Below are 24,174 nucleotides of genomic sequence, written 5' to 3'. Positions count from 1 at the left end.
ATAAATATTTACATTTGCTTGTGGTTATCTGAAAGTTTTTAATTAAATATACATACATACATATGTATATATATACGTTTTGCCAACACATATCGCAATAAATCCTCCAATCCTTTTTGTGGCATCTAAGTTGATTGTTTATCTATTTTACAAAAATTTTCAATTTTCCATTACAACATGTTCTTTAAAGCTGCAACATTTTTTCGCAACGTGAAACTTCATTAGTTATGCAAAGCACACAGACAGAATGCCCAGGAAGTCCAGTCTGAAAGTCCAACCTGAGGGGCAGGCAGATGGGTAGAAGCTTCTAATTCCTAATAGCCCAAAGCAAACGAATAGCAAAAATGCAAAAATCTATTCTTCCCCCTCTCGTACTACTACAACAAAGACAAGAAAAGTAAAAATGGAAACTTGAAAAACAATTCACTCAAGTTTGCTTTGCAACTAAGAAATTAAGCTGTTGTTGTATTAGAAGTGCTGAACTCGGGCAGTGAAGCAAAAGTAGGGAAACATATTTTACATATGACCAGGGTCGTAACAGGTCGTGAGCCTTACACTTGGGCTTAGAAATATAAGTAGGTTCAATCAAAAACATTTATAGCTCTATTCTTTAGATCAGATATATGTACAAAAGAATTAAATGCAGATTTTTCTCTAACAAATTATTATCGCATAATCTTTATTTAACTTCCTTTAATAGATAAGAATTTTATAGCTTGAAGATTTAAATTGTCATCGTTGAAGTTGCCGCCCTACAAAGCGGACCTGCACGAGTGTGCATGTGTGTGTGTCTGAAGGTCTGTGTGTTTATTTCACACCTCAAGTGTGCTGAAATATGGCAAGAAAAAGAGTGAAAATATGCTTGAACGTGTCACCGATGATGCTGGGCATTCGTGCTTGAAAAGTTTTCTAAACATAACTGCCGACAAGCTCTGTTCCATTCTACTAGATGTTCTTGCCCACACCTTTTCAATTCCTGTATCTGCATCTATGCACACATTGCAAAATTTTCTTAGTTTCCACCTTTTCCATTGTTGTTTGATTCAGTTTTTTCTTACCATTTTTCTTCTTCCTTTCGTCATAAGTCTGTCTGTTGTTCTCCCTGTCTTTCTGAATGTGCGTCTGTTGATGTTGCTGTTCTCATGCCTGAATAAGATATGCATATATGCTCATCATCTATAGTCAGCGATATTGTGTGTTTTCCTATTGACTTACATCTCTGATTGGGAATTCAATATACAAGAAGTAGGTTAGAATCACTTTATGAATTTGTGGTGTAGAATATTCTGTAAATTACTAAATGCCATATATAAATATATTGCCAGCTTTGCTTAAAGAATTAATCCTTAATCAAACTGTTTCATCTGTCCCAAAAACCACAATTAAAGCTTTCTTGGAAAAAGAGGAAAACAAAAAAAAAACAAAAAAAACAAAGTAGAAAGAAAACTTCTCGTCTGTTCTCCATTATGATTATAATCAACTTAATCGACAGCATTCCATTGCGACGCACCAACACTAACAAAATCTGTCACGTCACAAAAGTTTATCTAACTTTGCTTGAACTCATAACCATTTGCCCTATCATCAACATCCAGCAAAATACGGCGGCAACAAAAATATGAACCAAAATCCACGTGCAATGGCAACGCACTCCGTTTAATATTGAGTGAAAGCAAATATTTTTATGACCTTGACAAATCAGTTTTTCTGGTTTTTATAATAAGCCAAAGCAAGCCAATACCCAATTCATCCCCCCACCTCACCAACTTACTCCAACAAGCAAACCTTAATGTGAATCAATCTGAAAATATATTATGTGAAGGTATATGTACGTAGAAATGCCATAGTAAAATTCCACAGGGGTTTAGGGTATGAGAGAGAAGCTCAAAAAAAAAAATAGAAGCCCTACAAATTCATACATAGCTTGAGTTGATTTTGGTGCGAGTCATGAGGCCATGAGAAAAAAAATGTGCTAAGATTATACATATATGTGGATGTGGGTACATACATACACACATAGAAATGTTTTATATATAGCCCTTGACAGGGACCCAGCTTGGAGCATACATTGAAAAGGGGGGTAAGTGTAACCGGCTTTGACTTGAATATACCATCAAAGGTTCTTTATTCGGGTGAAATTCTGGTTTAATGGGATACGCCCCTGTGTCGCTCTCTTGTATCAAGGTATATATATCAAACACACTCATGGGATGGCGACGACGGCAACGACAACGACAACAAAAAGCGCAAAATGTCGTTCGCTTTTGTGAGCCATTTCCTGTTTCGACATACGACAACGACACGGCATTTATAAAAATCATACGCACTGTTGTACCAGCAGCACACGGCAACAGCGGCAGCAACACCAGCAGCAGCAGCAGCGGCAATCGCAATGGCAATGGCAATGGCAATATATTCTTATGACTTGTCAGGTAACGTTACGCATACGTAATGCCATTTTTTTCCTGCTTTTTTTGACAAAAACTGTCAGCTCCTTATTGTTGGTGGGGATCATAAAAACTAACTTCAACGGCAAGCTTAGGCCAAAGTCAAAGCCTATCATTAGCCAGCATAATCCACTTCTCTTGCTCCGCCCAACAAATCACTTGTGCAGTTGGCTTTGGACGATTGTCAAAGCAAACAAATCAGCAGAACATTGTGAAGTTGACACGAGCCAACTAACTTGCCATAAATCAGTTATCATTTCTTTTCCTCCAGCCGATCAATCAGCTTCATTAGTTTGAATAAAAAAACATACAAAAGGCATTCTGAATTTGACCATTTGACGTTTATCTGGATAAGACAGGAATTATTTGGAATTATTCAGTTGCAATGGTTTGGGGTTAAGTCTGGATCAACATCCAAACGTTTAAGAGAAAAAAAGGGTTCCCTAATTTTACCTGTAGGTTTTGATAAAGATTTCACATGTCTAACATTAATGATAAAAATAAACCATGTGTTTCACTTCAAAGTCAGAGTCAGCATAAAAATTTAGGTGCCACCTAACAAAGGCATGGGGGAAACATACAGAAACAAGGCTACGCCCAAATGTTTTGTCACATTTGCAACTTTTACAAGCTAAACTTCAATGTGGGCGTTGGCTTTGTTGGCACTTGATGGTATTCGAATCAATTGATGGCAGAAAAGTTTACATTTCATTCCAATTTTCAGGTGGCCAATTTAAAAAGAAAAAAAGAAAAACAAGAAATAAAACAATCAGAAAGCTAAGGTAAGCCCAAATAAAATGAGGCATTAGTCAGGCCCCTAACAAATGGTCATATATGTACATATAAATGTGTCACTTGAAACAAGGAAAGATGCTTTTCCAGGCTTTCCCTCATCACTTGGCAACGGCAATGGCAACGAAGAACATTTGAAAACTGTCAATCAGTGACAAAACAAAACAAAACCAAACAACCAACTAATTGGTTGAAATGCACAGCAAAAAGCAAAAGGAAGAAGCACAAAGGAAAAAAAAGCCCAAAACCCCCCCCAAAAAAAAAAAAGAATTGGGGTCTGCCAAAAAGTTTTACGCTTATTACACCAAAGAAAAACAAGAGACACAGGAGACAGAGAGAGAAAACAAAAAATGGTGTTGAGAAATTCATGATTCATTAGCAGAGTCAGAGACAGAGAATTTCGAGCTAGGGATACGCCGAGAAGTGGATAACTTTTAACATTCAAGTCTATTGCTGACACCGACACCGACACCGCCAACACCACCGACAAAGCCAAGTTTCGCCTTGGCTAATTTAAATTCTTTTGGCGCCGCCGCCGTCTTATTAGAAGTAGTCGGGCATGACAGCTCCTTAAGCGCCTGAGTGATTGACATCAAAAAGGCCCTCCTTGATTCCTGTGCAATTTTAAAGCAGTCATCCGCAGAAGCAGTGCGCACAGATAATAAGTATATTATAATACATACATACATATATATAATGTACATACTATACATTTATATAATTAAAATCGTTCATCATTAGCACAAAATGCGCATGAATTGGAATTTGTCGCGTTTGCTTTATATTCCCTCTTTTTTGTTTCGGCCAGCAACCTATACCCAGACAGAAAAAATGACCAGTTGTTCGTCCTTTTGGAACTGCAACTCGATTTGAAAGACCTTAAAAAATTTAAACATAAATCAGATCGATCGCATATTATCCAATATAGAGAAGTTGTGAAATTATACATCTCATAGACTTCGGAGAAAGGTTTTCTTATTTATTTTGAGAATTTTTACACTTGACACAGGGCATCCCAATGTCGATTTAAGATAAATCATACTTCTCAGTAAAAGTTTCATTTCATTTGAAATGACTGGACAGTTTTGTTAATTGCATGAATGCGGATTTTTTGTTTTGCCAAATGGGTTACATAACGGTAGCTTTCATGCCAAAGCAAAATGAAAGGAATTCTTTGTATGAGAAGCAAAAAACTAAAAGAACAAAAAAAAGAGTTGCAATTTCCTTTTAATTAGGGAAAAAAAAAACAAAGGTAATCCGAATATTTTAAAAGGGATAAAGTTATTCTGAATCTTATTTATCTGACATTGTTAAAGTTATTTTTTATGTTTAATAGAATGGATCTTAATCTTTGGCTATCGAAAACACCGTAACTATTTTATAACCCTTTTTCATCCTTTAGCGACTTTCAGTTTAGTGTATTTTCCTGATCTAATTGTCCATTTTCTTTACATTTAGTAGCATTTTATTTTAAATCCAAGTCTTGTGCAAATGAGATGAGAATACGCCAAAATGTTCTTTAATTCTCTTCCACTGAGTCGACCAACCTTTTTCAACTCCAACACATCCATCGGTTTAAGTAACTCTGCCTTGGTCTGTCTGTCTGTCAGTCTGATTGTCTGTCGGACAAATCTCACTAAATGCCAAGACAAAAGTAAATGAAATTGCACTAAATCTACTGGGAATTTTGTTCAACCTTTGGCTTAGAGAGGAGATTGGGTGGAGATTGGTGGGACGGGTTTATACTTTGGGGGGAAACTGAGTTTTTGGGGGGAGGTGCTATAATCAAAAAAGGTACGAGAACAGGCCTAGGCCAAAGTGATAAACCGTTTCCACTGACATCGCATATAAATCTGCGACAAAGTTGCGTCTGCCAGACGCACGGACAGCTCCAAATCGTGCAGGATTTGTCACGCCAAATCGTTGGAAATGGTTTTGGCCTTGTTTATGCGCTTCAAGCCAAGCGAATTTTTGCAGAAAACGAAAAACAACAACAACAATAGCTAAAAACTGTTTGTGACTGTGTCGTAAATCTTTGAGTAGCTTATCTACAACAAAACTGTGCGCTTTTCTCTCTTACCATTTTTGTTTCTTTTCCTTTTTTTTTGTTGTTCTTTTTTTGTTTTTAATTCGCTGCGAAATATGCAAACAAGGCAAAGAGGGCTTGCAAAAAGCAACAACAAAATGAACAAATGCAAAGAGAGAAAATGTTAAATGTTTATTTAAAATGAGGCACATGTTTTATTTGGCCAAATGTAGGAGAAATGGGAATATTATTTATAGCAGAAACTGAGACGATTTACGTCCAACAAAGGCAAAAACAAAAAAACCCAAGAACGAGACTTGAAAGATGAGTGCAGAAATTAGGCTATCAAAGATCTCTAAAGACAACAAAAAAAGCTAGATGATTAGACCAAAATACTTAAATGGCGAAGTTTCTATACCCTTCGTGCGACTTACGGGGCGTATACTTATTTAGTCAACTGAACTACATTTGAGAAAAGGATTAGAGATAATTTTAATACATTTTTATAATTATTAGACACAATATGCTCTACAATAGATTTAACATAGCTTTGAAATCTTGCAATTAGCTCAAATTATCTAGAAAACGAATGTTTAAGTAACAAATTTAAAATTTGTAAAAGTCATAACTAATCGTTGATACATACAAAATACAGCATAAAGGGCAAGCATTCCATCAAAATCAATTTAAGCTTGGATCGTGTAATTGCCTTTTAACATTTTTACAGCCCATATTAAATATATATATAATATTAAGTATTAACGCAGCATTTAATAGACCCATTTATCATAAATGCCAAAAAAAAAAACAAGCCACCGCACAATGCCAGACAGAACTGACAACGATAAAACGAAATCAACGATTATGCCTTCACTTTGATAAACGAGATGTCACCGAAAACAAAACACAATGCCATAGATGATCCAAATGAGGTGAAGCCAAGTAAAGGAAAAAAACCAACATTAGCTCAGTGTTAGCGACTTTAAAATACCCTAGGCTCAGTTGAATTTGTATTTGTATGTTCTAGCTTGTGATCCCATAAGGACTAACCTAAGTACATAAATCATGACATTGTAATAAAGAAGAAAACTGTCAAGTTTCTAACTTGAAAAGCTATACAATTTGCTATATCCCATCTCTTATTTACTTACTCCTAGACTCTTCTTTGATGCTGATTAAGAATATACCTATATACTTAGTCTTTTGTTTGACTAACCCTTTTACCCCCAAAAGGGACACCATCAGAAAGGCATTTAATTTGCAATTGTTTTTCAGTGTTAATTAAACATGATTTTGGTTTCTTTTTCTTCTGGGCAAGAAGAAGGCAAAATCAAAAATCTAAGTAAAGATAATTAAATCAATTTGATTAGAATTTCGTTGCGAAACGCACAAATAATTGCATGTAAATTTATTTAAATGCATATTTACCCGCGTAATTGCTGCAAATTTACGTTTCATTTAATCGCCAGACCAAACAACAACAACAACTAACCAAACAAAAACAACAACAAAAAAATGAAACCAAGAGAGAGAGAAAAAAGGACAGGCTGGCAAATGACGGAGGACCATGAAAAAGCACCAAACAGATTAAGTTTAACTCCCCCAACTGACTTTGGGGACTTTATTATTTGGCCATTGAAAAATGCGCCGACTGTCGGGGTACCCAAGTGGATTTTAATTTTTCAAAGTTAAACAGCGAGCGAGGGAAAGACCCTTTTTTTATGATGATGTCCCAACTCTCGTGATGCTGGAGAATGGTCAGTGTGGACAGTCTGGACTGGACTGGACTCGACTGGATGTTTGTTTAAATGTCGTTGGGATGGATATATTTGCCTATCCCGACTGCCCCTCCAACTCCACATCGATGTCGGCTACGTTTTATTGTTTACCTTTTCGACTGTTTGCTGATTGATCCCTTGGGTGGTGCTGGTGGTCCTCCTGGTCCTCATGAAAGGTGATGGTGAATGCTGATGGTGAATGAAGGCCATGTCTCCGAGCCACAGTCGCCTTCGCGGCCTGTGTAATTAATTTCGCTTTTGCTTGAATTTGTCCCCATAGCAAAAAGCGAAAAACCATCAAATTGTCACGTAATTATATTTGTGTTAATGATGGCAAAGTCAATTAATATATATATACACATAGAAAGAAAATACACCATTGAAACAATTTAGATTTTCAGTCGCCTCGTGGACTTTAATTAAAAATGCTTTTCACTGTATTTTGGCCACAATTTGAATTCATGCTGTGATTTTTAATTTTCATTGAAATTGCTGCAGCTGTCGCCGCCTTTAAGTCATTCAACTGTTCCCTGACTGCTGGGCGGGGGCATCCACGCGACTCTAAGGGCATCATCGTTTCGACCATAACCATATTCCAGGAGATGCGACTGATAAACGCCTCGTACTAAATTGTTGGCCCATTAAGTTATATAAGCCTTAAGTGGCTTGTTAATCGCTGAATCAGAAAGCAACAACAACAAACAAAAACTTGTTTTCTTTTATATTTTTCGATTAAGTACGACAAGCGAACAAACAAAAAAAAATAAATGCAAATTATACGACCTTGCCACTGACAATATGACATCAGCGTTAAGGTAATTGGAGCAAACGATATCGAAAATCATTCAAGTACTTTACAAATGTATTTGAAGAGCGAAAGTTTAATTCGTTGAATAAATTTAGACTGAAAATGTATAAACAGCCCACCAATGGCCAATCGCCTTAATGAACATTTGTTTCTTTTGGAAAATGAAAAATATACCGAAACTTAAATAAAAGATATGTAAAGAAGTATAAAATAAACATAAGGTTGGCTGCTTTAACTTATCAAACTTTTAATTGTAATTGTCCAAATCGATTAATGCAAATTCCAAATTTGTGGAGTTCACCTGGTTCAACTTGTCTTGGACAGATACACCGATACACTTGAATGTGGACAGCCAGTTACCTGTGCGGACGTGTCCCCACGTGCGGCATATTCATGGCAATTGGGGAGGCACAGGGGCAGTGAGAGTTTGACTCCGATTCCCGTACATACAAAACGATGCATCAGTATGAATTACTACATATTAATGCCATCGAATATAAATTGAATTTCATTACATGACGACGTCAATTAAAAGCATGTAAAACTCAATCGGCAATGACGTTTTTAAAATGCAGCCAGACCCAGAGTCAGACACAGAACCGGAGTCAGCCAACCAAGCAGCCATCCATCGATTCAACTAACAGCAGAGGGAGAGACACGGGCTCAAGCAGACCCCGGGGCAGGGCCAGAGGAAGGCGCTTAATGAGTCGGCAAATGGCTGATAAAAATGCACAGAGAATATGAAAATCGCTGGCACTGGCGTTGACATCGTGTTGTTGTGTGACGTGGCGCAAAGTTTTCTCGAAAGTGACAGGAAACATTGCTAAAAGTGGCAACCGACTGACTTTTTTATTCGTTCTTTCTTTTTATTTTTGACTTAATGATGATTTGTCCTCAAAAGCATTAAAGTTTATTTATGCTGGGCAATTGCTTATCTGCATCTCACTTTGCCTCGATGCATCCATCTTCCTTTTTTGAAAAATAAATTTTAAATTTGCCAGCATTTCGAAAATAGTTCAAAGATAAAGTTTTTTAATTAAACCAAAAAAAAAATAATAAATTAAAAATCTAATTAAAAGTTAAAAACAGAATTGTTGTTAATTTTCCCCAGGTTCCGTTTTCTTCTTCCTTTGTTATTGTGCTGCTTCTTTTGTTTTTTTATATAATTTTTTTCCTTTTTTTCTGTTATTTTACAGTAAAAATCATTTAAGCCAAAAGCCCTTAACAATTATGACTTTCCTTTTGCGCCAAGTAAATGAAACTTAAAAGTAAAACTCGCTCTGCCATTGACGTGCGCTCACTGGGCTTTGTTATAAGCCGTCGACAGTTTTGTATGGCCTCCCGTTTCATTCCAATTGCATGCCCCATGCCTCCGCCACATCCATGCCCCTTTTAGCCCTTTTACCATGTTTGAGGCTGCTTCTTATGACAGGCACGGGAACCGGCGTTGGCAATGACGATGACGACGATGCAGGCTGGCAGATTGGCGGCAGGCAAGCAGTTAGGATGGAAAGACGTTGCGCCACTTCGGCTTCGGCTTTGCTTCATTTTCAGTTTTACTTTTCAAGTTTTTTAATTCTTTGAATCTTAATGACTTCTCGTAATAAGTTTTCATTTCTCATAATTTCTTAGGTTAATAGAATCTTTTGCTGCAACTGCCAAGCATGTAGAGCAACTGTAAATGCAACTACTTGCACAGTGGTGTAAAAACTATCACAGCATTTAACATTCATTCATTGAATGGGAAAAAAGATCAGATGAAAAACCCACAGATTTTTAACTAACTAGTCATTTTTTAGACTTTCCTAGAGCATGGCCTCTAGTATTTAGATATATTATTTTTCAACCCACTGTCAGTTGCTCAGTAAAAACTTTCGCTTTGGGAAAACTATAATTATGAAGTTGATACAAAGTCAGTCAGTCAGCAGCTCGAGCAGCAACTGAGAACTGTCAGGCAAAAACGCGGACGACAATAATGACTATGAGTCTGAACAGGCAGAGAGATGAAGGCGAAACCTCTCTCCCTCCTTCCTCCCACTGAACCATTCTTAGTCGTACAAATTTCTAACACTGAATGCTGTAGCTATCGCAGAGGAAGCACTAGAATTATATAAAAGTCCGACTACATAAAGCGCAGCAGGGCCACAGTTGACATTTATGCGAGCTGTGCGACGACGTCGACAACGACGACGACGACGATGGCAACATTGGACTTTAAGTAAATGTTACAAAAACGTTCAAGACGCGTCTCCCGGCCAGATGAAGGGAGGTTCAAGCGTAAAGCCGACATCGTTCTACTTGGCATTGTGGCTAATCATAAATTCAAAAGCGGCAAAAGTGCAAGAGCAGTAACAATTAACTTATTAAATGGGCAAATGCCAACTAGAGACAATGCCAGCGAACGAGGCGTGAAACAGCCGTGAGCATAAGAAAAGAGAAGTAAATATTTTAAGTATCGACTGAAAATATACCTAGTAGGTCAGTGCGCCCACTTTGAGGTCCTTGATTAGAAGGTAACAAATTGTGCCTGCAAATTACTTGGGCACTTTTAAGAACTTTTCCACAACATTTGGCCATTGCCCATTTAACGACAATGACAAGAAGTCATGTTACATAGCGCTATTTGATTATTTTGTACGTCTTTTGCTAATTAGTGAAATTGATTCGAGTTTTATGTTGCGTGAAATTGCCTCGTTGTTTTCTTAAATCAAGAATAAATAACCCAATTCTAATTGAAACGAAATGTGTATTATTTTTTGTTTTCATTGCTTTCAATTTACTTGAAATTGTTGAAAAATCAAATCAATTTTCATCAACACTTTACGTTTTTTCATCGTTTCTTTTTCTATTTCCTCTCTTTTCAGTTTGTTGTTGTGACATATTTTGGCATAGAACTCAATGGCGCCAAAGAGGACGCCATTTTCCAAGCAGCTCGACAAAATGGCGACAAAGACTCTACTGACACATCCGCCCCGCTTTAGTTTCATCCTACTATGCATTTGCCTTTGCATTGGCGCCGTTGCAGCACGAGGTAAAAAAAAAAAAAACAATATATCAAATATATATACATATATAACCAAATATATGTATATAAAGCTATACTTTATATTTGTATATTTACCACCTGCAGCATTCATTGTATTTACGGGAAAATTCATTATGAATCTGTCAAATTCATATGTCGACATATACTGCCATTGTAGTCAAGTCTATACATATTATTAATTAAACTTTTGGTCATACAAAAAAATTTGATATAATGGCAACAGACAAAATAATAATAACATGCATAATAGCTGAGGGTAAAAGAAGAGCTTTAATTATTAAATTTCCAACTCAAAATAGCTTCATAGTTATTGTTTCTTTAGGACAGTGTAATAATGATATTTCAGAAAAGGCTTTCAACCTTTTTACTCGTTGATTGGAATAATTTGAGTTGTTTTTTTTTTTTCATTTTGTTAATTTTTTAATTCATTCGAGGCAAACACAATGCTGACGAAGTTCAGCCATTAAAATATCAGTGACAAAATCAAATTCAACATTGACACACTGCCTGCCTTTGATAGCAAACAGCAGAATCCAACCATTTCGAAATGACACACAACCGCGACAATAGCCCGACTAACCGAAATAAAAAAGCCAAAAAAAACACCTTTGGTTTGTCAGAGATCTATGAAACACCGACATTTGTTTGCCCTGTAAAATGGAACCCCTGTTTTTTCTTGCCCATTTAAATTTGTGGGTTACAAATTAGCTGGGAGTTAGCTTATAATAAGTAATAATAATAAAGTTATCTATTAAAGGACAAAATATTATATACATATAAAAAAAGAATTTAAGCAAATATAAACCAGTCACACAAAGAATCATAATAATCTTTATCAGTAAATAATGAATTCTATTAAGTAAGTAGATAAAGTTAAATAAAATGCACAAATAAAAGCACATCATATAAACTTTTTGGATTAAAAAAGTTTAGGACTTAAGAATTAGCAAGTGTGAATTTATATTTTGTTGCATAAGAAATATTTTGAAAATTTACCAGACTCAAAAAGCTCAAAATTGATCGACTATTTTGCATAAGAGTACGACATGAAACACATACACATGTATACATACACTTGATGCGGTCATAGATATTGCTGAATTGCACAAAATTGCAAGAGTATGAGGCTAAAAAAAAAGGAAGGAAAAAGAGTGTAGGTATATAAGAAAAACGTTGACACATTTATCACAAAAATTTCGTTTCAGAGGGGAGACGAACGAAAAAAAAAGTGTTGCAATTGCATTGGTAGGCGGCTGGCTAACTGGAGTGGCACGTTCTAGCCATAGATGGATTTAAGGATAACCAATCGCATGAGCTTTTAGTGCAATATTGCGACAATTTTTATTAAAATTTTAGAAATTTCAATTTATTTCGCACTATGCCCAACGGAGTTGTCTGCTTGCATTTTTGATTTGTTGCCAGGCTGTGTGAAATTGGTCAGCAAAACGTGATTTGATTTCTTTTCGTCCTGGCTTACTCTTTTTTTATTACTCTGGGTCAGCAAATATTATTTTGGTAGCAGTGAGTGTCAGTCTAGATGGGAAATTTGTTGCCTAATTGCTAATTTCATTATGACAAATGCGCAGAGTCATGAAAAAGTAACCGTAAACAACATTTATATATATGTATACATATATAAGTTTGGTATATTGATTTTAGCAATCATCATCAGTCTAGACAGAAGCTGCCACCTTCTTGAGCTCTTTAATATATCATGGGGAATCGTGCAATCAGCTTCCGCTTCACTTAACCATAATCAATGACCAGCTACCGAGTTACCCATCCGCACATTACACAGCTTATAACTCACGCCTCCTGGCTATATCTTGCTGCCCCTTCAATGACTTTAATTGAAAATGATCGCATAAACAGGTTCAGCTACCACCCCTCTCTCTCTCTCTCTCTCTTTCCCTCTTGACCACAACTGGCAATTTAACTGGACTGGCCTGGCCTAGCCTAGAATAAACAAAGTAGCTTAGGCTTAACACTTAAGTAAACACTTAGTTGGCATAACAGAAACGCCTCCGAGAATAAGATATATGTATGTATGTATGTATAAAGAAGAGGTGGGTATGGGCTAACAATCTTGTTGCCACAACTTCAACAAATTGGCCAACACTCGAGTCTACACGATCGTTTTTAGCATCTGTTGCGGCTGCGTATGCAGCTTCCTTTGCCAACTTCAGCTGTCAGCTCTAATCTAAATAAGCGATTTGTCTGCGCATAACTTTTCCTTGCAACCAACATATCGGAGCCAAGAGCCACAGTCCAAGCTGGAACCTTAGCCTGGTGTTGGTTTAAATAATAATTTGTATAATTTATACATAGAATTTCTTGAAGGAATTCAACAAGACGATAGCTTCTTATGGTCATGGGCAATGGCTCTAGCTGGCATTCATCTGATGTATCTAGCATTGGCTGGGAATGTCTTTTCGGGCTATGTGGCTGGGGCATAAATAATTAACACGTGCAGCAAACAGTTCGCAACAACAGGGCAATTTGCAACAAAGAAAATACAGCAAAAAAATTGCCTCTCCGATTAAGGAGTAAGAACAGGGCCGTATAATAAATGGGATGGGCCCAAATAACAAGCATCGTTACAAGTAATTAATAACTTCCTTAACTAACGAGATGCAATCATGAGGAAAAACAACTTAAAATAGTAAAACAATGACAGGATTGCGTTTCAATACAATAGCTTAAACATATATTTAAGAAATTAGTCCATCCCTGGTAAAAAAATTGCATACTTGAATTAAGTTTCTATGTACGTTTATTCTATTGTCTGTAAACGAGACTTCCCTGTCGCCAGATGAAGTTATTTTCCACTCTGGCTCTTGGTCTACCTTGTCTTTCATTAGACGTTTTGTGAGTCTCAAATGAGTTTGCTAACTGAAGTTCTCATTGCTTTAGGCATTTCTAATTATTTATTTATTGCTATCCTCTGCTTGGAATTGTCTTCAGTTAGTTCAAAGTGTTAATGACCTTAGTGAGTAGACATAAAACGTTTATAGAGCAATTCAAACTTCACACGCTCCGGCCAAATGTTGCCTCTAATCAGAACAAAATCCGAGTAGACAAAACAATTTACAATTTACAACATACCTAAAATGAAAATCGAAAATTATTCCAATACCGCATTGATTTGGACACCGGTGTCTAACTAAGCATCATTTAGATATATATCCTGTGAATCCTTGGGAATTTAATTATACAATAGTTTTGTTATACCACAACAATATCAAGTTAGTTGCACTTACACATAAAATCAACAACAACGACGACAACTCAATACAGCCAAAGCATATCGACTACCTCCTACTGTTGTCTCAAACAAATTCAAGTCATTGTCGGCAATTGATTTGCCAATCCTGCTACCAATGTCCTGCCGCACCATCCGCCCCTTCTTGTTTAAGATGCCTGCTGTTAGAACAATGCCCATCCTATTCTAAGCAAGTTTTCGGATGGTCGTTCCATCGGTCGGTCGGTAAAGGTAGTAAGGTCGTGTATGTGACTCCATTTTGTGCAGGATTGCTTTAAAGTAAAATATAAGGAGGAATTCTTGCTGTGTTCTTGTAATTGTTATTATTCTTGCGGTATTGTTGCAGCTTAATTGAAAATATTGTAACTGTATACATGTACATACATGTATACATGTGTGTGGGTGTTAGTGTTATTGTGTGAGTGCGCCCCTTTGTTTGGGTATGTTTAGTGATAGCCTCAAGCATCTTTGTGCGCCACACTCGATCTCTTTCCTTTTTCCTCTTTCTAAATGAAATTAATTGAAGGCCCTCAAGCACCACTAACACACTCACACAGACACACACAAACTTACTCACACATATGGTTGCTGGCATGGACGTGCTAAAGGGATAGCAATTCATGTTCTTAAAAAACTTTAACTATAACTTGGGCGTATTAGATATCCAGTTCTTGGTTTCTTTAAACTCAAATCTTCTTAAATGAAAAATTGCATCATATTGAAACATAGTTTTCAATTTAATAACTATATTGATTTGTCACTGGGTATCATAATTTTCATGAATTTAGAATTATATACCCCTTTCTGGACGCAGCAACTCCCAACGCCCATGTGGAAATGCCTATAACGTAACGTGTTCGCTAAAGTCACATATCAACTAAACGCACACACATTTGCATCAATGATGTACTTATATGTATTTAAGTTTTATACAACCAATAACTGCCGGCTATTGAAATAGAAGGAACGGCCCAATTTTACCACACAATGCCCATGAAAGGTTTCTCTTTAAACTTTCGATTGCCTATAAGTAATTAATATCAAACTTTCATTGTAAGTAACATCATTGTGGAGCGTGCACCTTGCCACATGGTTATATAGATCTATAGAAAGTACAATCAGACACCATAAGCCAAACGGAATAGCATAGTTACAGTGATTAGCTATTTCCACCAGAGCATGGTCTTTCTTATCTTTCAAAGATAGGCTGCTTCCTTTTTTACATCCAGTGCAAAGTTACTGCCTACTGATTCTATTACCTTGGCCCCATGCAAGAGATTATGAAGATGATGATGATGATGACGATGACAGAGAAGAACAACTAATGCAATAAAGTCTTTGACTCTTGTATACAAGTTGGCCCATTTAAATGCCAACTCATAAACGTAAGACAAAAAAAAAGAAGGAAGCAACTCGAATGTCAGTTTTCATTTTGCCATTTGCCAAGTTCTGTTCTTCCATTGCCTTTCTGCTGCATCCTTTTGCACTCCACACTGTGTCCTGTTGGCTTGTTGGGTAGTCAAGTTGCAAGTTGTAAATATGATATTTGGATTTTTGAGCTGCCTGTTTTGCTACAACTATAATTTCATTTGCCTCTGGTGGCATTTTGTCGCCGTATTACTTTTGGTGTTGCTGTTGTCGTTGTCGTTGCCATCATAGAGAACAACGTACATATGTACGTGCTGGTCACGATGGCGTCACCATAGTTGTCCACATTCACTTTGTTCGTTTTGTATTCATTTTCAAGTGTATGTTTATGCCACCCTACTCCTTTTTGGTGTTTTTCGCTCGAATTTCACGGTGCAATCAAATGACCAGCTTAAGGCAAATTCAATTTATTATGCAGCCTGACAGTTTTTAGCCACTTTTTTCTTCTGTTTCTTTCTCTCTTGGTCCCTGTCTAGATGACAGCTGCCGGTGACTCTGACAGCAAAAGAATCTTTTGCTAATTCAGGCAACTCTTCCTTTTCCAACTATACTTCCTATACCATTTTAGTTTTCATGTTTTTTTTTTTGTCGTCTTTTCTTTGTTTTTGGCCATTTCGCATGCAATGCGGCAGCTGCGTTTGAATTTCGCGCTATGCTGCACTCGACCAGTTTGACTAATATTGAGGAAATTGGAAAAATCCAACAAAAAAACCGTCCTTGAAATCAAGTTAAAGTTGCAATCGCGTTGCAAGCTCTCTCATCATTACTCATACGCAGCGTGTGACACAATTTCCATAATTTTATGGACAGTAGTAGAAAGTTTCTTTCATCGCTCTTGCATTTTGATTGGTCCGGTCCATTCATAATTCATTTTATAGATAAATTGGTAGGAAAATATTTGCCGACAGCTGTCATATACATTGATAAAATATTTAAATGTTTTTCTCTTTTGCCGTCCCAACAAACTGGAAATTGCCTTTGACTTGAAGCAATTAATTTGAATTTCAACTACTTAAAAGCATCAGCACTCATCATGTCAACTATCAGCCCCGCCCCCTTGACCTCTCTGTCCCCCTCTCTCTCTCTCTCTCCCCTTCAGTATGTAGTTGCTGCTAAATTAAACATAAAACGCTTTTAGTTACAATCACGTTCGTCTCAATTAAACTACATTAAATTCAATTAGCAAGGCAAGGCAGGAACACGAAATGAAGGCAACATTGTCGACATCGTCTTCGTCGTCGTTGTCGTCGTCATCATCAATGTCTTTGCGTTCCAAAGGGGTTTGAATCTGGCCAGAAGAGCTACATACATAAGACCTAGGCCAAAACGAGACCGAGACGTTTGGTCGGTTGCCTGACAATTGACTTTTATTATTTCTTACATTCACGTTGCATTATTGAGCTCGGGCACATTTGACAGAACCGTCAGGAACTGAGGTTCAGGTCCCTGTTGTGAGAGTGTTTGCCAGGGCTATGGCGTGTTAGTTTCTTCGTGTAATTAAGTTTAATATTTAATTTAATTGCTTATAGACATACACAGGTATACAACTAGAACTGGAGTAACAACAACAACAGCTACAACTACAACAATGGGCACTCATAAAAAGGACACGCGCCGAGACAATGTTGCCTTACACTGAAATTATGATAAAAGTAGCTGAAAAGGTTTCGCCTTTCCTAAGCCAAGTCATCACTGCGAAGGTCACTTCATTCTCTTGCAAGGCCCACACTTGCCCAGAAAGAGAAGTCACTTCATTTTGTGCTTTAGCTGACCTCCTTTGGCTGCATTATTATCATTGGAGTTGGCTCCTTGCTTATTTTATGTCCTTTTGCCAGAGGATTATGTCGTGTTAGCAGGTAGTTCGTGACAAGCTTTTAAGGTGTGTGTATCAGTGTGTGTACATACGCATACATATAGTGGATATATTCTATCTTAGCTGTATAATATATACAACCAGATCGTGCTTTGCGAATAAATTGTGGTGAATACAGTAACTATGTCCCCGTATATTGCTAGCGATAAGAACGGCTTACTAACTCTTAATCGCATTACGTGAAACCTAATGATATTAAGGTTAAAATGTCATACAATATGTATGCTACGGCTAAAGATACTAACCATTGACAATGATTTTAACCTAGACTTGGTTAGTTAGCCTCTTGGTTCGAAATTCAATTAAAATTTCGCCTCTTAATGGGTATTTTGTCGAGTCTTTAAAAAATACAATCTGGCCTATGAATGTCATAAGTTGTGGCGAATTTTAGATTATCACAAAAATCCTAGTCAAAGATTCATAAGAACTTAAAATGCTTCATAATAGATTATCTTTTGTTTTTGGCTCTGTGTGTTAAATAAATTTAAAGTTAGCCCGGAAAGTTATAGTTAAAGCAGAATCTACTATTTGATTTCGAGCAACAAAATCTATTTTTAGATGAAAAATCATTTTACAATCAAAACAAAATATAATTTGATCAATTATTTTCCATTTTCCCCCACACACAAAACGTCCATTTGAGGTACAATGTTTTGACATTGTTATTTTGTTTAATACGATATAAAAAAATTTTAAATTAAGCCACAAAAAGATGCCTTTGGGCAGCTAAAAAGTCAAGTACAAAATATAATGACGAAAACTTTTAATAACTAATTAAATGGCATACGCCATGCTCTGTCTCTGTCTCTATCTCTTGCTCTGACTCTGGATTTTGGCTTTTGGCTTTCTATCCCTGTCCTGACAGTTAACTCTCAAAAGTGTGCCCCAAGCGCCGACATAGGATACGAATTGCGAGAGAGGGGGACGTCCAGGGGGTGGCCACTAAATTGTCCCAAGCTGATATTTTTGGTAAGCGTAGAGGCGAAACTAACTAAAAAGTCTGAATAAAACCGAGCGAAACAATGTTTTCAATTTATCAAATTAAAATTTAAATGAAGAACAGGGTAAGAGAGATAGAGAGAGAGAGAGAAAGGTTGGGTACAGTGAGTTGTACCCAAAAACAATTGGTCAACGAAGCAAACTTAATGACCGCGTGGCTTTTCTACTTTCATGAAGTGGGGCAGAAAGTATATATGTATGTGTATAATGCCATGGAACATCGCTGCCGCTCAATAAATATTTAATTATCAAAAACCAGAGGAAGGGAGTGAGTAAAAAAACGAAACAGAAATGAAATTACTATTTGTCATTTTGTTTAATAAGTGCTCCGACTGTTCGGAGCTCTCGAAAGGCCGTTCTATGTGTCAGGCTCATGAAAACTAACAGCGCACATTTTATGCTTTTATAACTAAATTTTCGCAATATCGCCACATCGTAATGTGTTTAAAATGTTGAAAATTGAAATTTTAATGCACACACATACAGCTACCCAGTCCAGTCTAACCAGCCTATGGAACATCACTGACACACACCAACGTTTTGGCACAGCACAGAAGGGTTTCGTTTTGGGGTATGAGTATGGATTCAAAACTATTTGTGGCCATGCTCTGCGGTCAGATTGTGGCTAGCCCCAAAGTTGCACACCCAGTCCCACCCCCTCGTCACCCTCTTTGGGACGCTGGAGTAGGCAGGCTATCACAGCAACCGCCTTGTTGGGCCACGCATAAGTTTGTGGTCGCATGGTCGCGCGCTCCTTTCATTTTGCATAAGTTCTAAAGTACACATCATATATAATTAAAATCGTAAAACGGTCAATTTTGCCCGGACGGAGTCTGAAGAGACCTGAGTAATGGGCTTAACATTTTTCGTCCGTTGCCTAACATGCAAGCAGCAGGTTCTAGGGGAAAAGTTGATTCGAGGAAAAGTCTAGCCCCGAGAGAAAACTTTATATTTGTTTATCTAGGCTTGGAGAGATATGTATGTATGTGTTGTAATTAATTAGTTTACAAAATTTTCTTAAATTGAATTTAGCATAAAGGCCTTTGGAAGTCGAATATTTTCATAGTAAAAGTCTTTTCATTGGGAATTCAAATAAAGGAATCTTAGAATATAAGATTATAATTAAATAATTGTTCGATGAACCTTAAGAACGGCACAAAAGGCGGCAAATAAGGATAGAGGAGAAAGGCATCAAAGGAAATATAATCGATCTTATATTTCTTAAAACTTTTAAAAGGATAACGAATTTTGGCATCAATAAAAATGAATTATATGGCTTTACATTCCTTATGTATTATTACGTATTTCCTGTCCGTCATGGCTTAAAACATATTAGACGTAATTAAATTTTATGGCCATTAAATTTGGCAATTTTCGAAAAGAATAAATGGCTCGACATGCTCTACAGACGGCCATCAAGCCATAAAGTATTCTTCAATATATATACATAGAGCAAAAAAAAAAAAAATAAAATGAAAGCCAACCCACATCCTTCTCCTCCTCTCGGCATTTCTCCTCTATAAGCAAATGACTGATGCAAATTTATGTATGCCTAGAACCCGGTCGTCTAATTTTGAGCCGCGCATTTACAATGTTTTGCCCAGATTTGCATGCCACAACAGCAATTTGGTCTATAAGGACACGCCCTTTTGCCAGCACCACAACATCCGAAAAAAAAAAAAAAAACTGTAGGCCAAAAAGAAATACCGCCCTATGAGAAGATGAAAAAAACACACACATACACAATTCATTTTCCAAAATGAATTTGTTCCGCTGTAACGGCCCATAAATGCATTTAAATTTATTGGAATGCGAGACCAGAAAAAAATACATATAGATACATATATATACATATACTATGTACATACATATATACTACAGAAAACTCTCGCACATTGAATGACAATAAATTATCAATTTTATTTTGACAGCGCGAAAAATCCCACAACGACCAAAAATAAAAAAAGAAAGTCCTAGAACCGAACAAAATGTCAGAGACGAAATTGAGCCAGCCAAATATATGCAGTCGGGGGTATTTCTGACAGGAAGTTTCAGTTCAATGGTTTGTTCCAGCGGACGATTTTAAATTGCCCGCTTTTTATGCACTCGATATACATATATAGTTATATACCATACACAGAGCAAAAGTTTGATCCATCTAAGTCTAATGACAAAGACGAGAGCCCCTGGAAGAATTTCTTGGGCAGACAGACCCTAAAAGTATCGCAGAATTAAGTCAGAAAAACATTCGAGCCTCAGCCTCTTAATTTTTTTGTTGGTAACCAATGAATCGTTGGTTAAAAAATATTAATCTTTTGTTGTTATTTAAAAGAGCTCTCTCAAATGGATTTGTCAAAAGTGTGTAAACAGTTTTTATTATTAGTTTGTTATTGTGGATCGGACAACAATAAAATGTCAATATTGATTTACTTTTCACTCACCATTATAACAAACACTTGTTGATTTGTATTCGATTATAGGTTTTTTGTTCATGAATTGCTTTAGTATAATTATTTTCTGTAAAATTAAATAAACGTTAGATCGTGGAAGACTTTTTTTGTGCTATTAAGTAACTTACTTTTATTACGATTCTCCTGGATTCCCATAATCTGTTGATTTGGTCACGATTCGTAGTCGATTTTCTCTGTCTTGAATTAAAATTTAGTTGATTATAGAAGCCATTACTGTTATGTTGATTGTAAAAGACTTATAACTTAAATTTAACTAATGCAGTGACAATTTGCTCAATTTAAAATCATAAGTCTGAAGATCTAAAATTAAAATAACAGTCTCTAAACTATTAAGAAATCTATACTTTACATAGCTTATTTGCTACTTACTCAAGGGATATACATATGTACGTTCATAAGTCTAAATATATAATATGGTTTATAAGCTTATAAAGATGATCTTGTAATGATACTATATATAGTATACTTTTTTATCAGTGTATGTCAGTTGACTGGGGTTAGACCTAGCCTAGCTAACATAAAGTACGATGAAACGGTCATACATAACTAATTTAGTCGCTTAATCGAAAGATTCCCTCCTCCTAGAAACGAAAACTAAAGCGTTTATCACTTGACTTTCATTACAGACATTCCATCTTCATCAATCTATGGATTGCCCACAGACGTTGCCTTCTACTGCCCTGGCGAGGGACTCTATGCCGATGACTATGACTGCCACATCTACTATCGTTGTGAGAGGCAAACGGAGCATTACATCAAACCCTATATGCTGGCCTGCAAAGAGGATACGGTATACTCGCGCACCCTTCAGCTGTGTATGCCACCGCTGCTGGCCGGACGTGAGGAGTGCTCAGAGTATGTGAACGAAATTAATAGCAGTGACGAGCTGGCATATGATGGGCTCGGGCTTGGAGTCGTCAATAACCGGAATGATGACGATGACCATAATGCGCTGCTTAACAGCGCCGTCACACCCGCCGCCAATCAGTTGCGCACCTATGCTACGGCAAATCAGTTGCCAACAAATTACGGCTTGACAGGCCTGAATGGTGTTTCGGTCATATCCTTCTCAAGCTCATCATCTTTACGCTCAGCGGGAGGGGCGCAGGATGATGAGGCGGGACCGGCCTGTGAGGATGATGGATTTATGAGCGATCCCAGTGACTGCAGCGTGTTTTATCGCTGCATCTCGAATGGACGCGGCTATAATAAAATCGGTTTTCGGTGTTCGGACGGCACCGCCTGGGATGAATCACTGCAGTCGTGCAACCATATGTTTGATGTACGTGCTAATGGCGGGTGCCGCAATCAGCCGGAGCCACTGAACGATGGCTACTATGCTGGTCAAACATCAACGCAATCATCACAGACTAGTTATCAGAACTCCACCTCATCATCCTCTAGTTCCACTAGTAGTAGTCAGCAGAGCTCCTCTTCATCGTCCTCTTCAACAAGTTCATCGAGTTCATCAAGCACTGTTTCTTCTCAAGAGTCCAGTTCGAACTCGAATCAAGAGTCTTCTACGTCGAGCAGCAATCAGCAGTCAAGCTCAACATCGAGCAGCAATCAAGGGGCTAGCTCGGGTTCATCTAATCAAAGCTCCAGCAGCAATGGCCAAAACCAAAGCTCTAACAGCAACCAGAACCAAAGCTCTAGCGGCAATCAGAGTTCGGGCAACAACCAATCGACCTCAAGCAATCAAAGCTCCTCAGCTAGCAATCAATCCAATCAAAACTCATCCAATTCCAGCTCCAATAACCAGCAATCAAATCAGAATCAAAATGCCAATAAACCCGTCCCAACTGAATGTGAGAACGATAAAACTTATATACCAGATAAAAAGGATTGCGCCAAGTTCTACAGATGCCGATTGGATAATGACGGAAACTTGGAAAAAGTACCCTTCACCTGTGGCCCCGGCACTGTGTGGAATCAGCAGGAGAAAGTCTGTGACTTGCCAACAGATGATCAAAAGAAGAAATGCAATTTGCAATCCTCTAGTAGTCAGAATTCCACATCGAGTGGAAACCAATCTAGCAACAGTTCTAGTTCCAACAACAACCAGTCAAGTGGCAACCAATCCAACAACAGTTCAAGTTCCAACAATAACCAATCTAGTGGTAGTCAACAAAGCTCGTCGTCATCCAGTAATCAAGGCTCCTCATCGAATCAAAACTCATCTTCCTCATCCAGTTCCTCATCTGGAAATAATCAGACCACGTCTACAACATCAAGTAACGAATCCTCAACCAGTAGTTCTAGCACTCAGGCCACAACATCTAAGCCCTCAAATCCCGATGGTGATTGCAAGGACACCGAGACATATTTGCCCGATTTGAAGGATTGTGCTCGCTTCTATCGTTGTGTGGAAAATGGTAACGGAGGATTCGATAAGGTTGCATTTGATTGTGCACCTGGCACTGTATGGGATCCTGATTCAAAGGGTTGCAATCATCCAACTGATGTCCAGAAGGAACAATGCAAAGCTATGGCTAACGGTTCGTCTAGTGGCAGCTCTGCAAATCAGGGTTCATCTTCCAATCAAGGATCCAGCTCTACTACACAAAGCTCTAGTAATCAAAACTCCTCAGCGTCGTCAACAGCAAGTCAGGGCTCCTCAACAGAAAGCTCATCGTCCACTTCACAAGGTTCTTCCACTTCCTCTTCAACCACTCAAGGATCTACCTCATCGAGCCAAGGATCATCTACATCAACGGAAACTTCGACATCTTTAACTCAAGGGTCATCCTCCAATCAAGGATCGTCTAATCAGAGCTCTTCTTCATCCAATCAAGGATCGTCTAATCAGAGCTCTTCTTCATCCAATCAAGGATCGTCTAATCAGAGCTCTTCTTCATCCAATCAAGGATCGTCTAATCAAAGTTCGTCTTCAAACAATCAGGGATCTTCTAATCAGAGTTCGTCAACGTCCACTGAGAGTTCTTCCTCTTCCACTCAGAGTTCCAATCAGGCAAATACTACATCGACCACTTCGACAAGTAATCAAGGATCGTCAACCACTCAGAAGCCTTTTAAGCCCGCTGAGAAATGCGAGAGCGAAGAAACATTCCTGGCGGACAGTGAGAATTGCTCCAAATTCTATCGTTGTGTGGATAACGGAAAAAGTGGCTTCATAAAAGTTTCATTCACATGCCCGCCAAAAACAATTTGGGATCCGGAAGCCAATAGCTGCAATCATCCAGATCAAGTGCAAACCCAAACTCTGAAATGTAAAAAAAGTTAT

General features: G+C 37.6%; 1 protein-coding gene across 1 annotated transcript in view; it reads left to right on the top strand.

Annotated features, from left to right (window-relative positions):
• Positions 1–24,174, top strand: part of Mur89F (Mucin related 89F) — a 41,365-nt gene that overhangs the window by 13,901 nt on the left and 3,290 nt on the right. The window contains 1 exon segment of the mRNA XM_068299101.1: positions 21,557–24,173. Within this exon segment, the coding sequence (XP_068155202.1) occupies positions 21,557–24,173 (2,617 nt within the window).

The sequence above is a fragment of the Drosophila tropicalis genome, unplaced genomic scaffold (assembly GCF_018151085.1).
Source record: "Drosophila tropicalis isolate 14030-0801.00 unplaced genomic scaffold, ASM1815108v1 contig_878, whole genome shotgun sequence".
NCBI classification, from domain to species: Eukaryota; Metazoa; Arthropoda; class Insecta; order Diptera; family Drosophilidae; genus Drosophila; species Drosophila tropicalis.
This window is presented reverse-complemented; position numbering and strand designations above follow the sequence as displayed.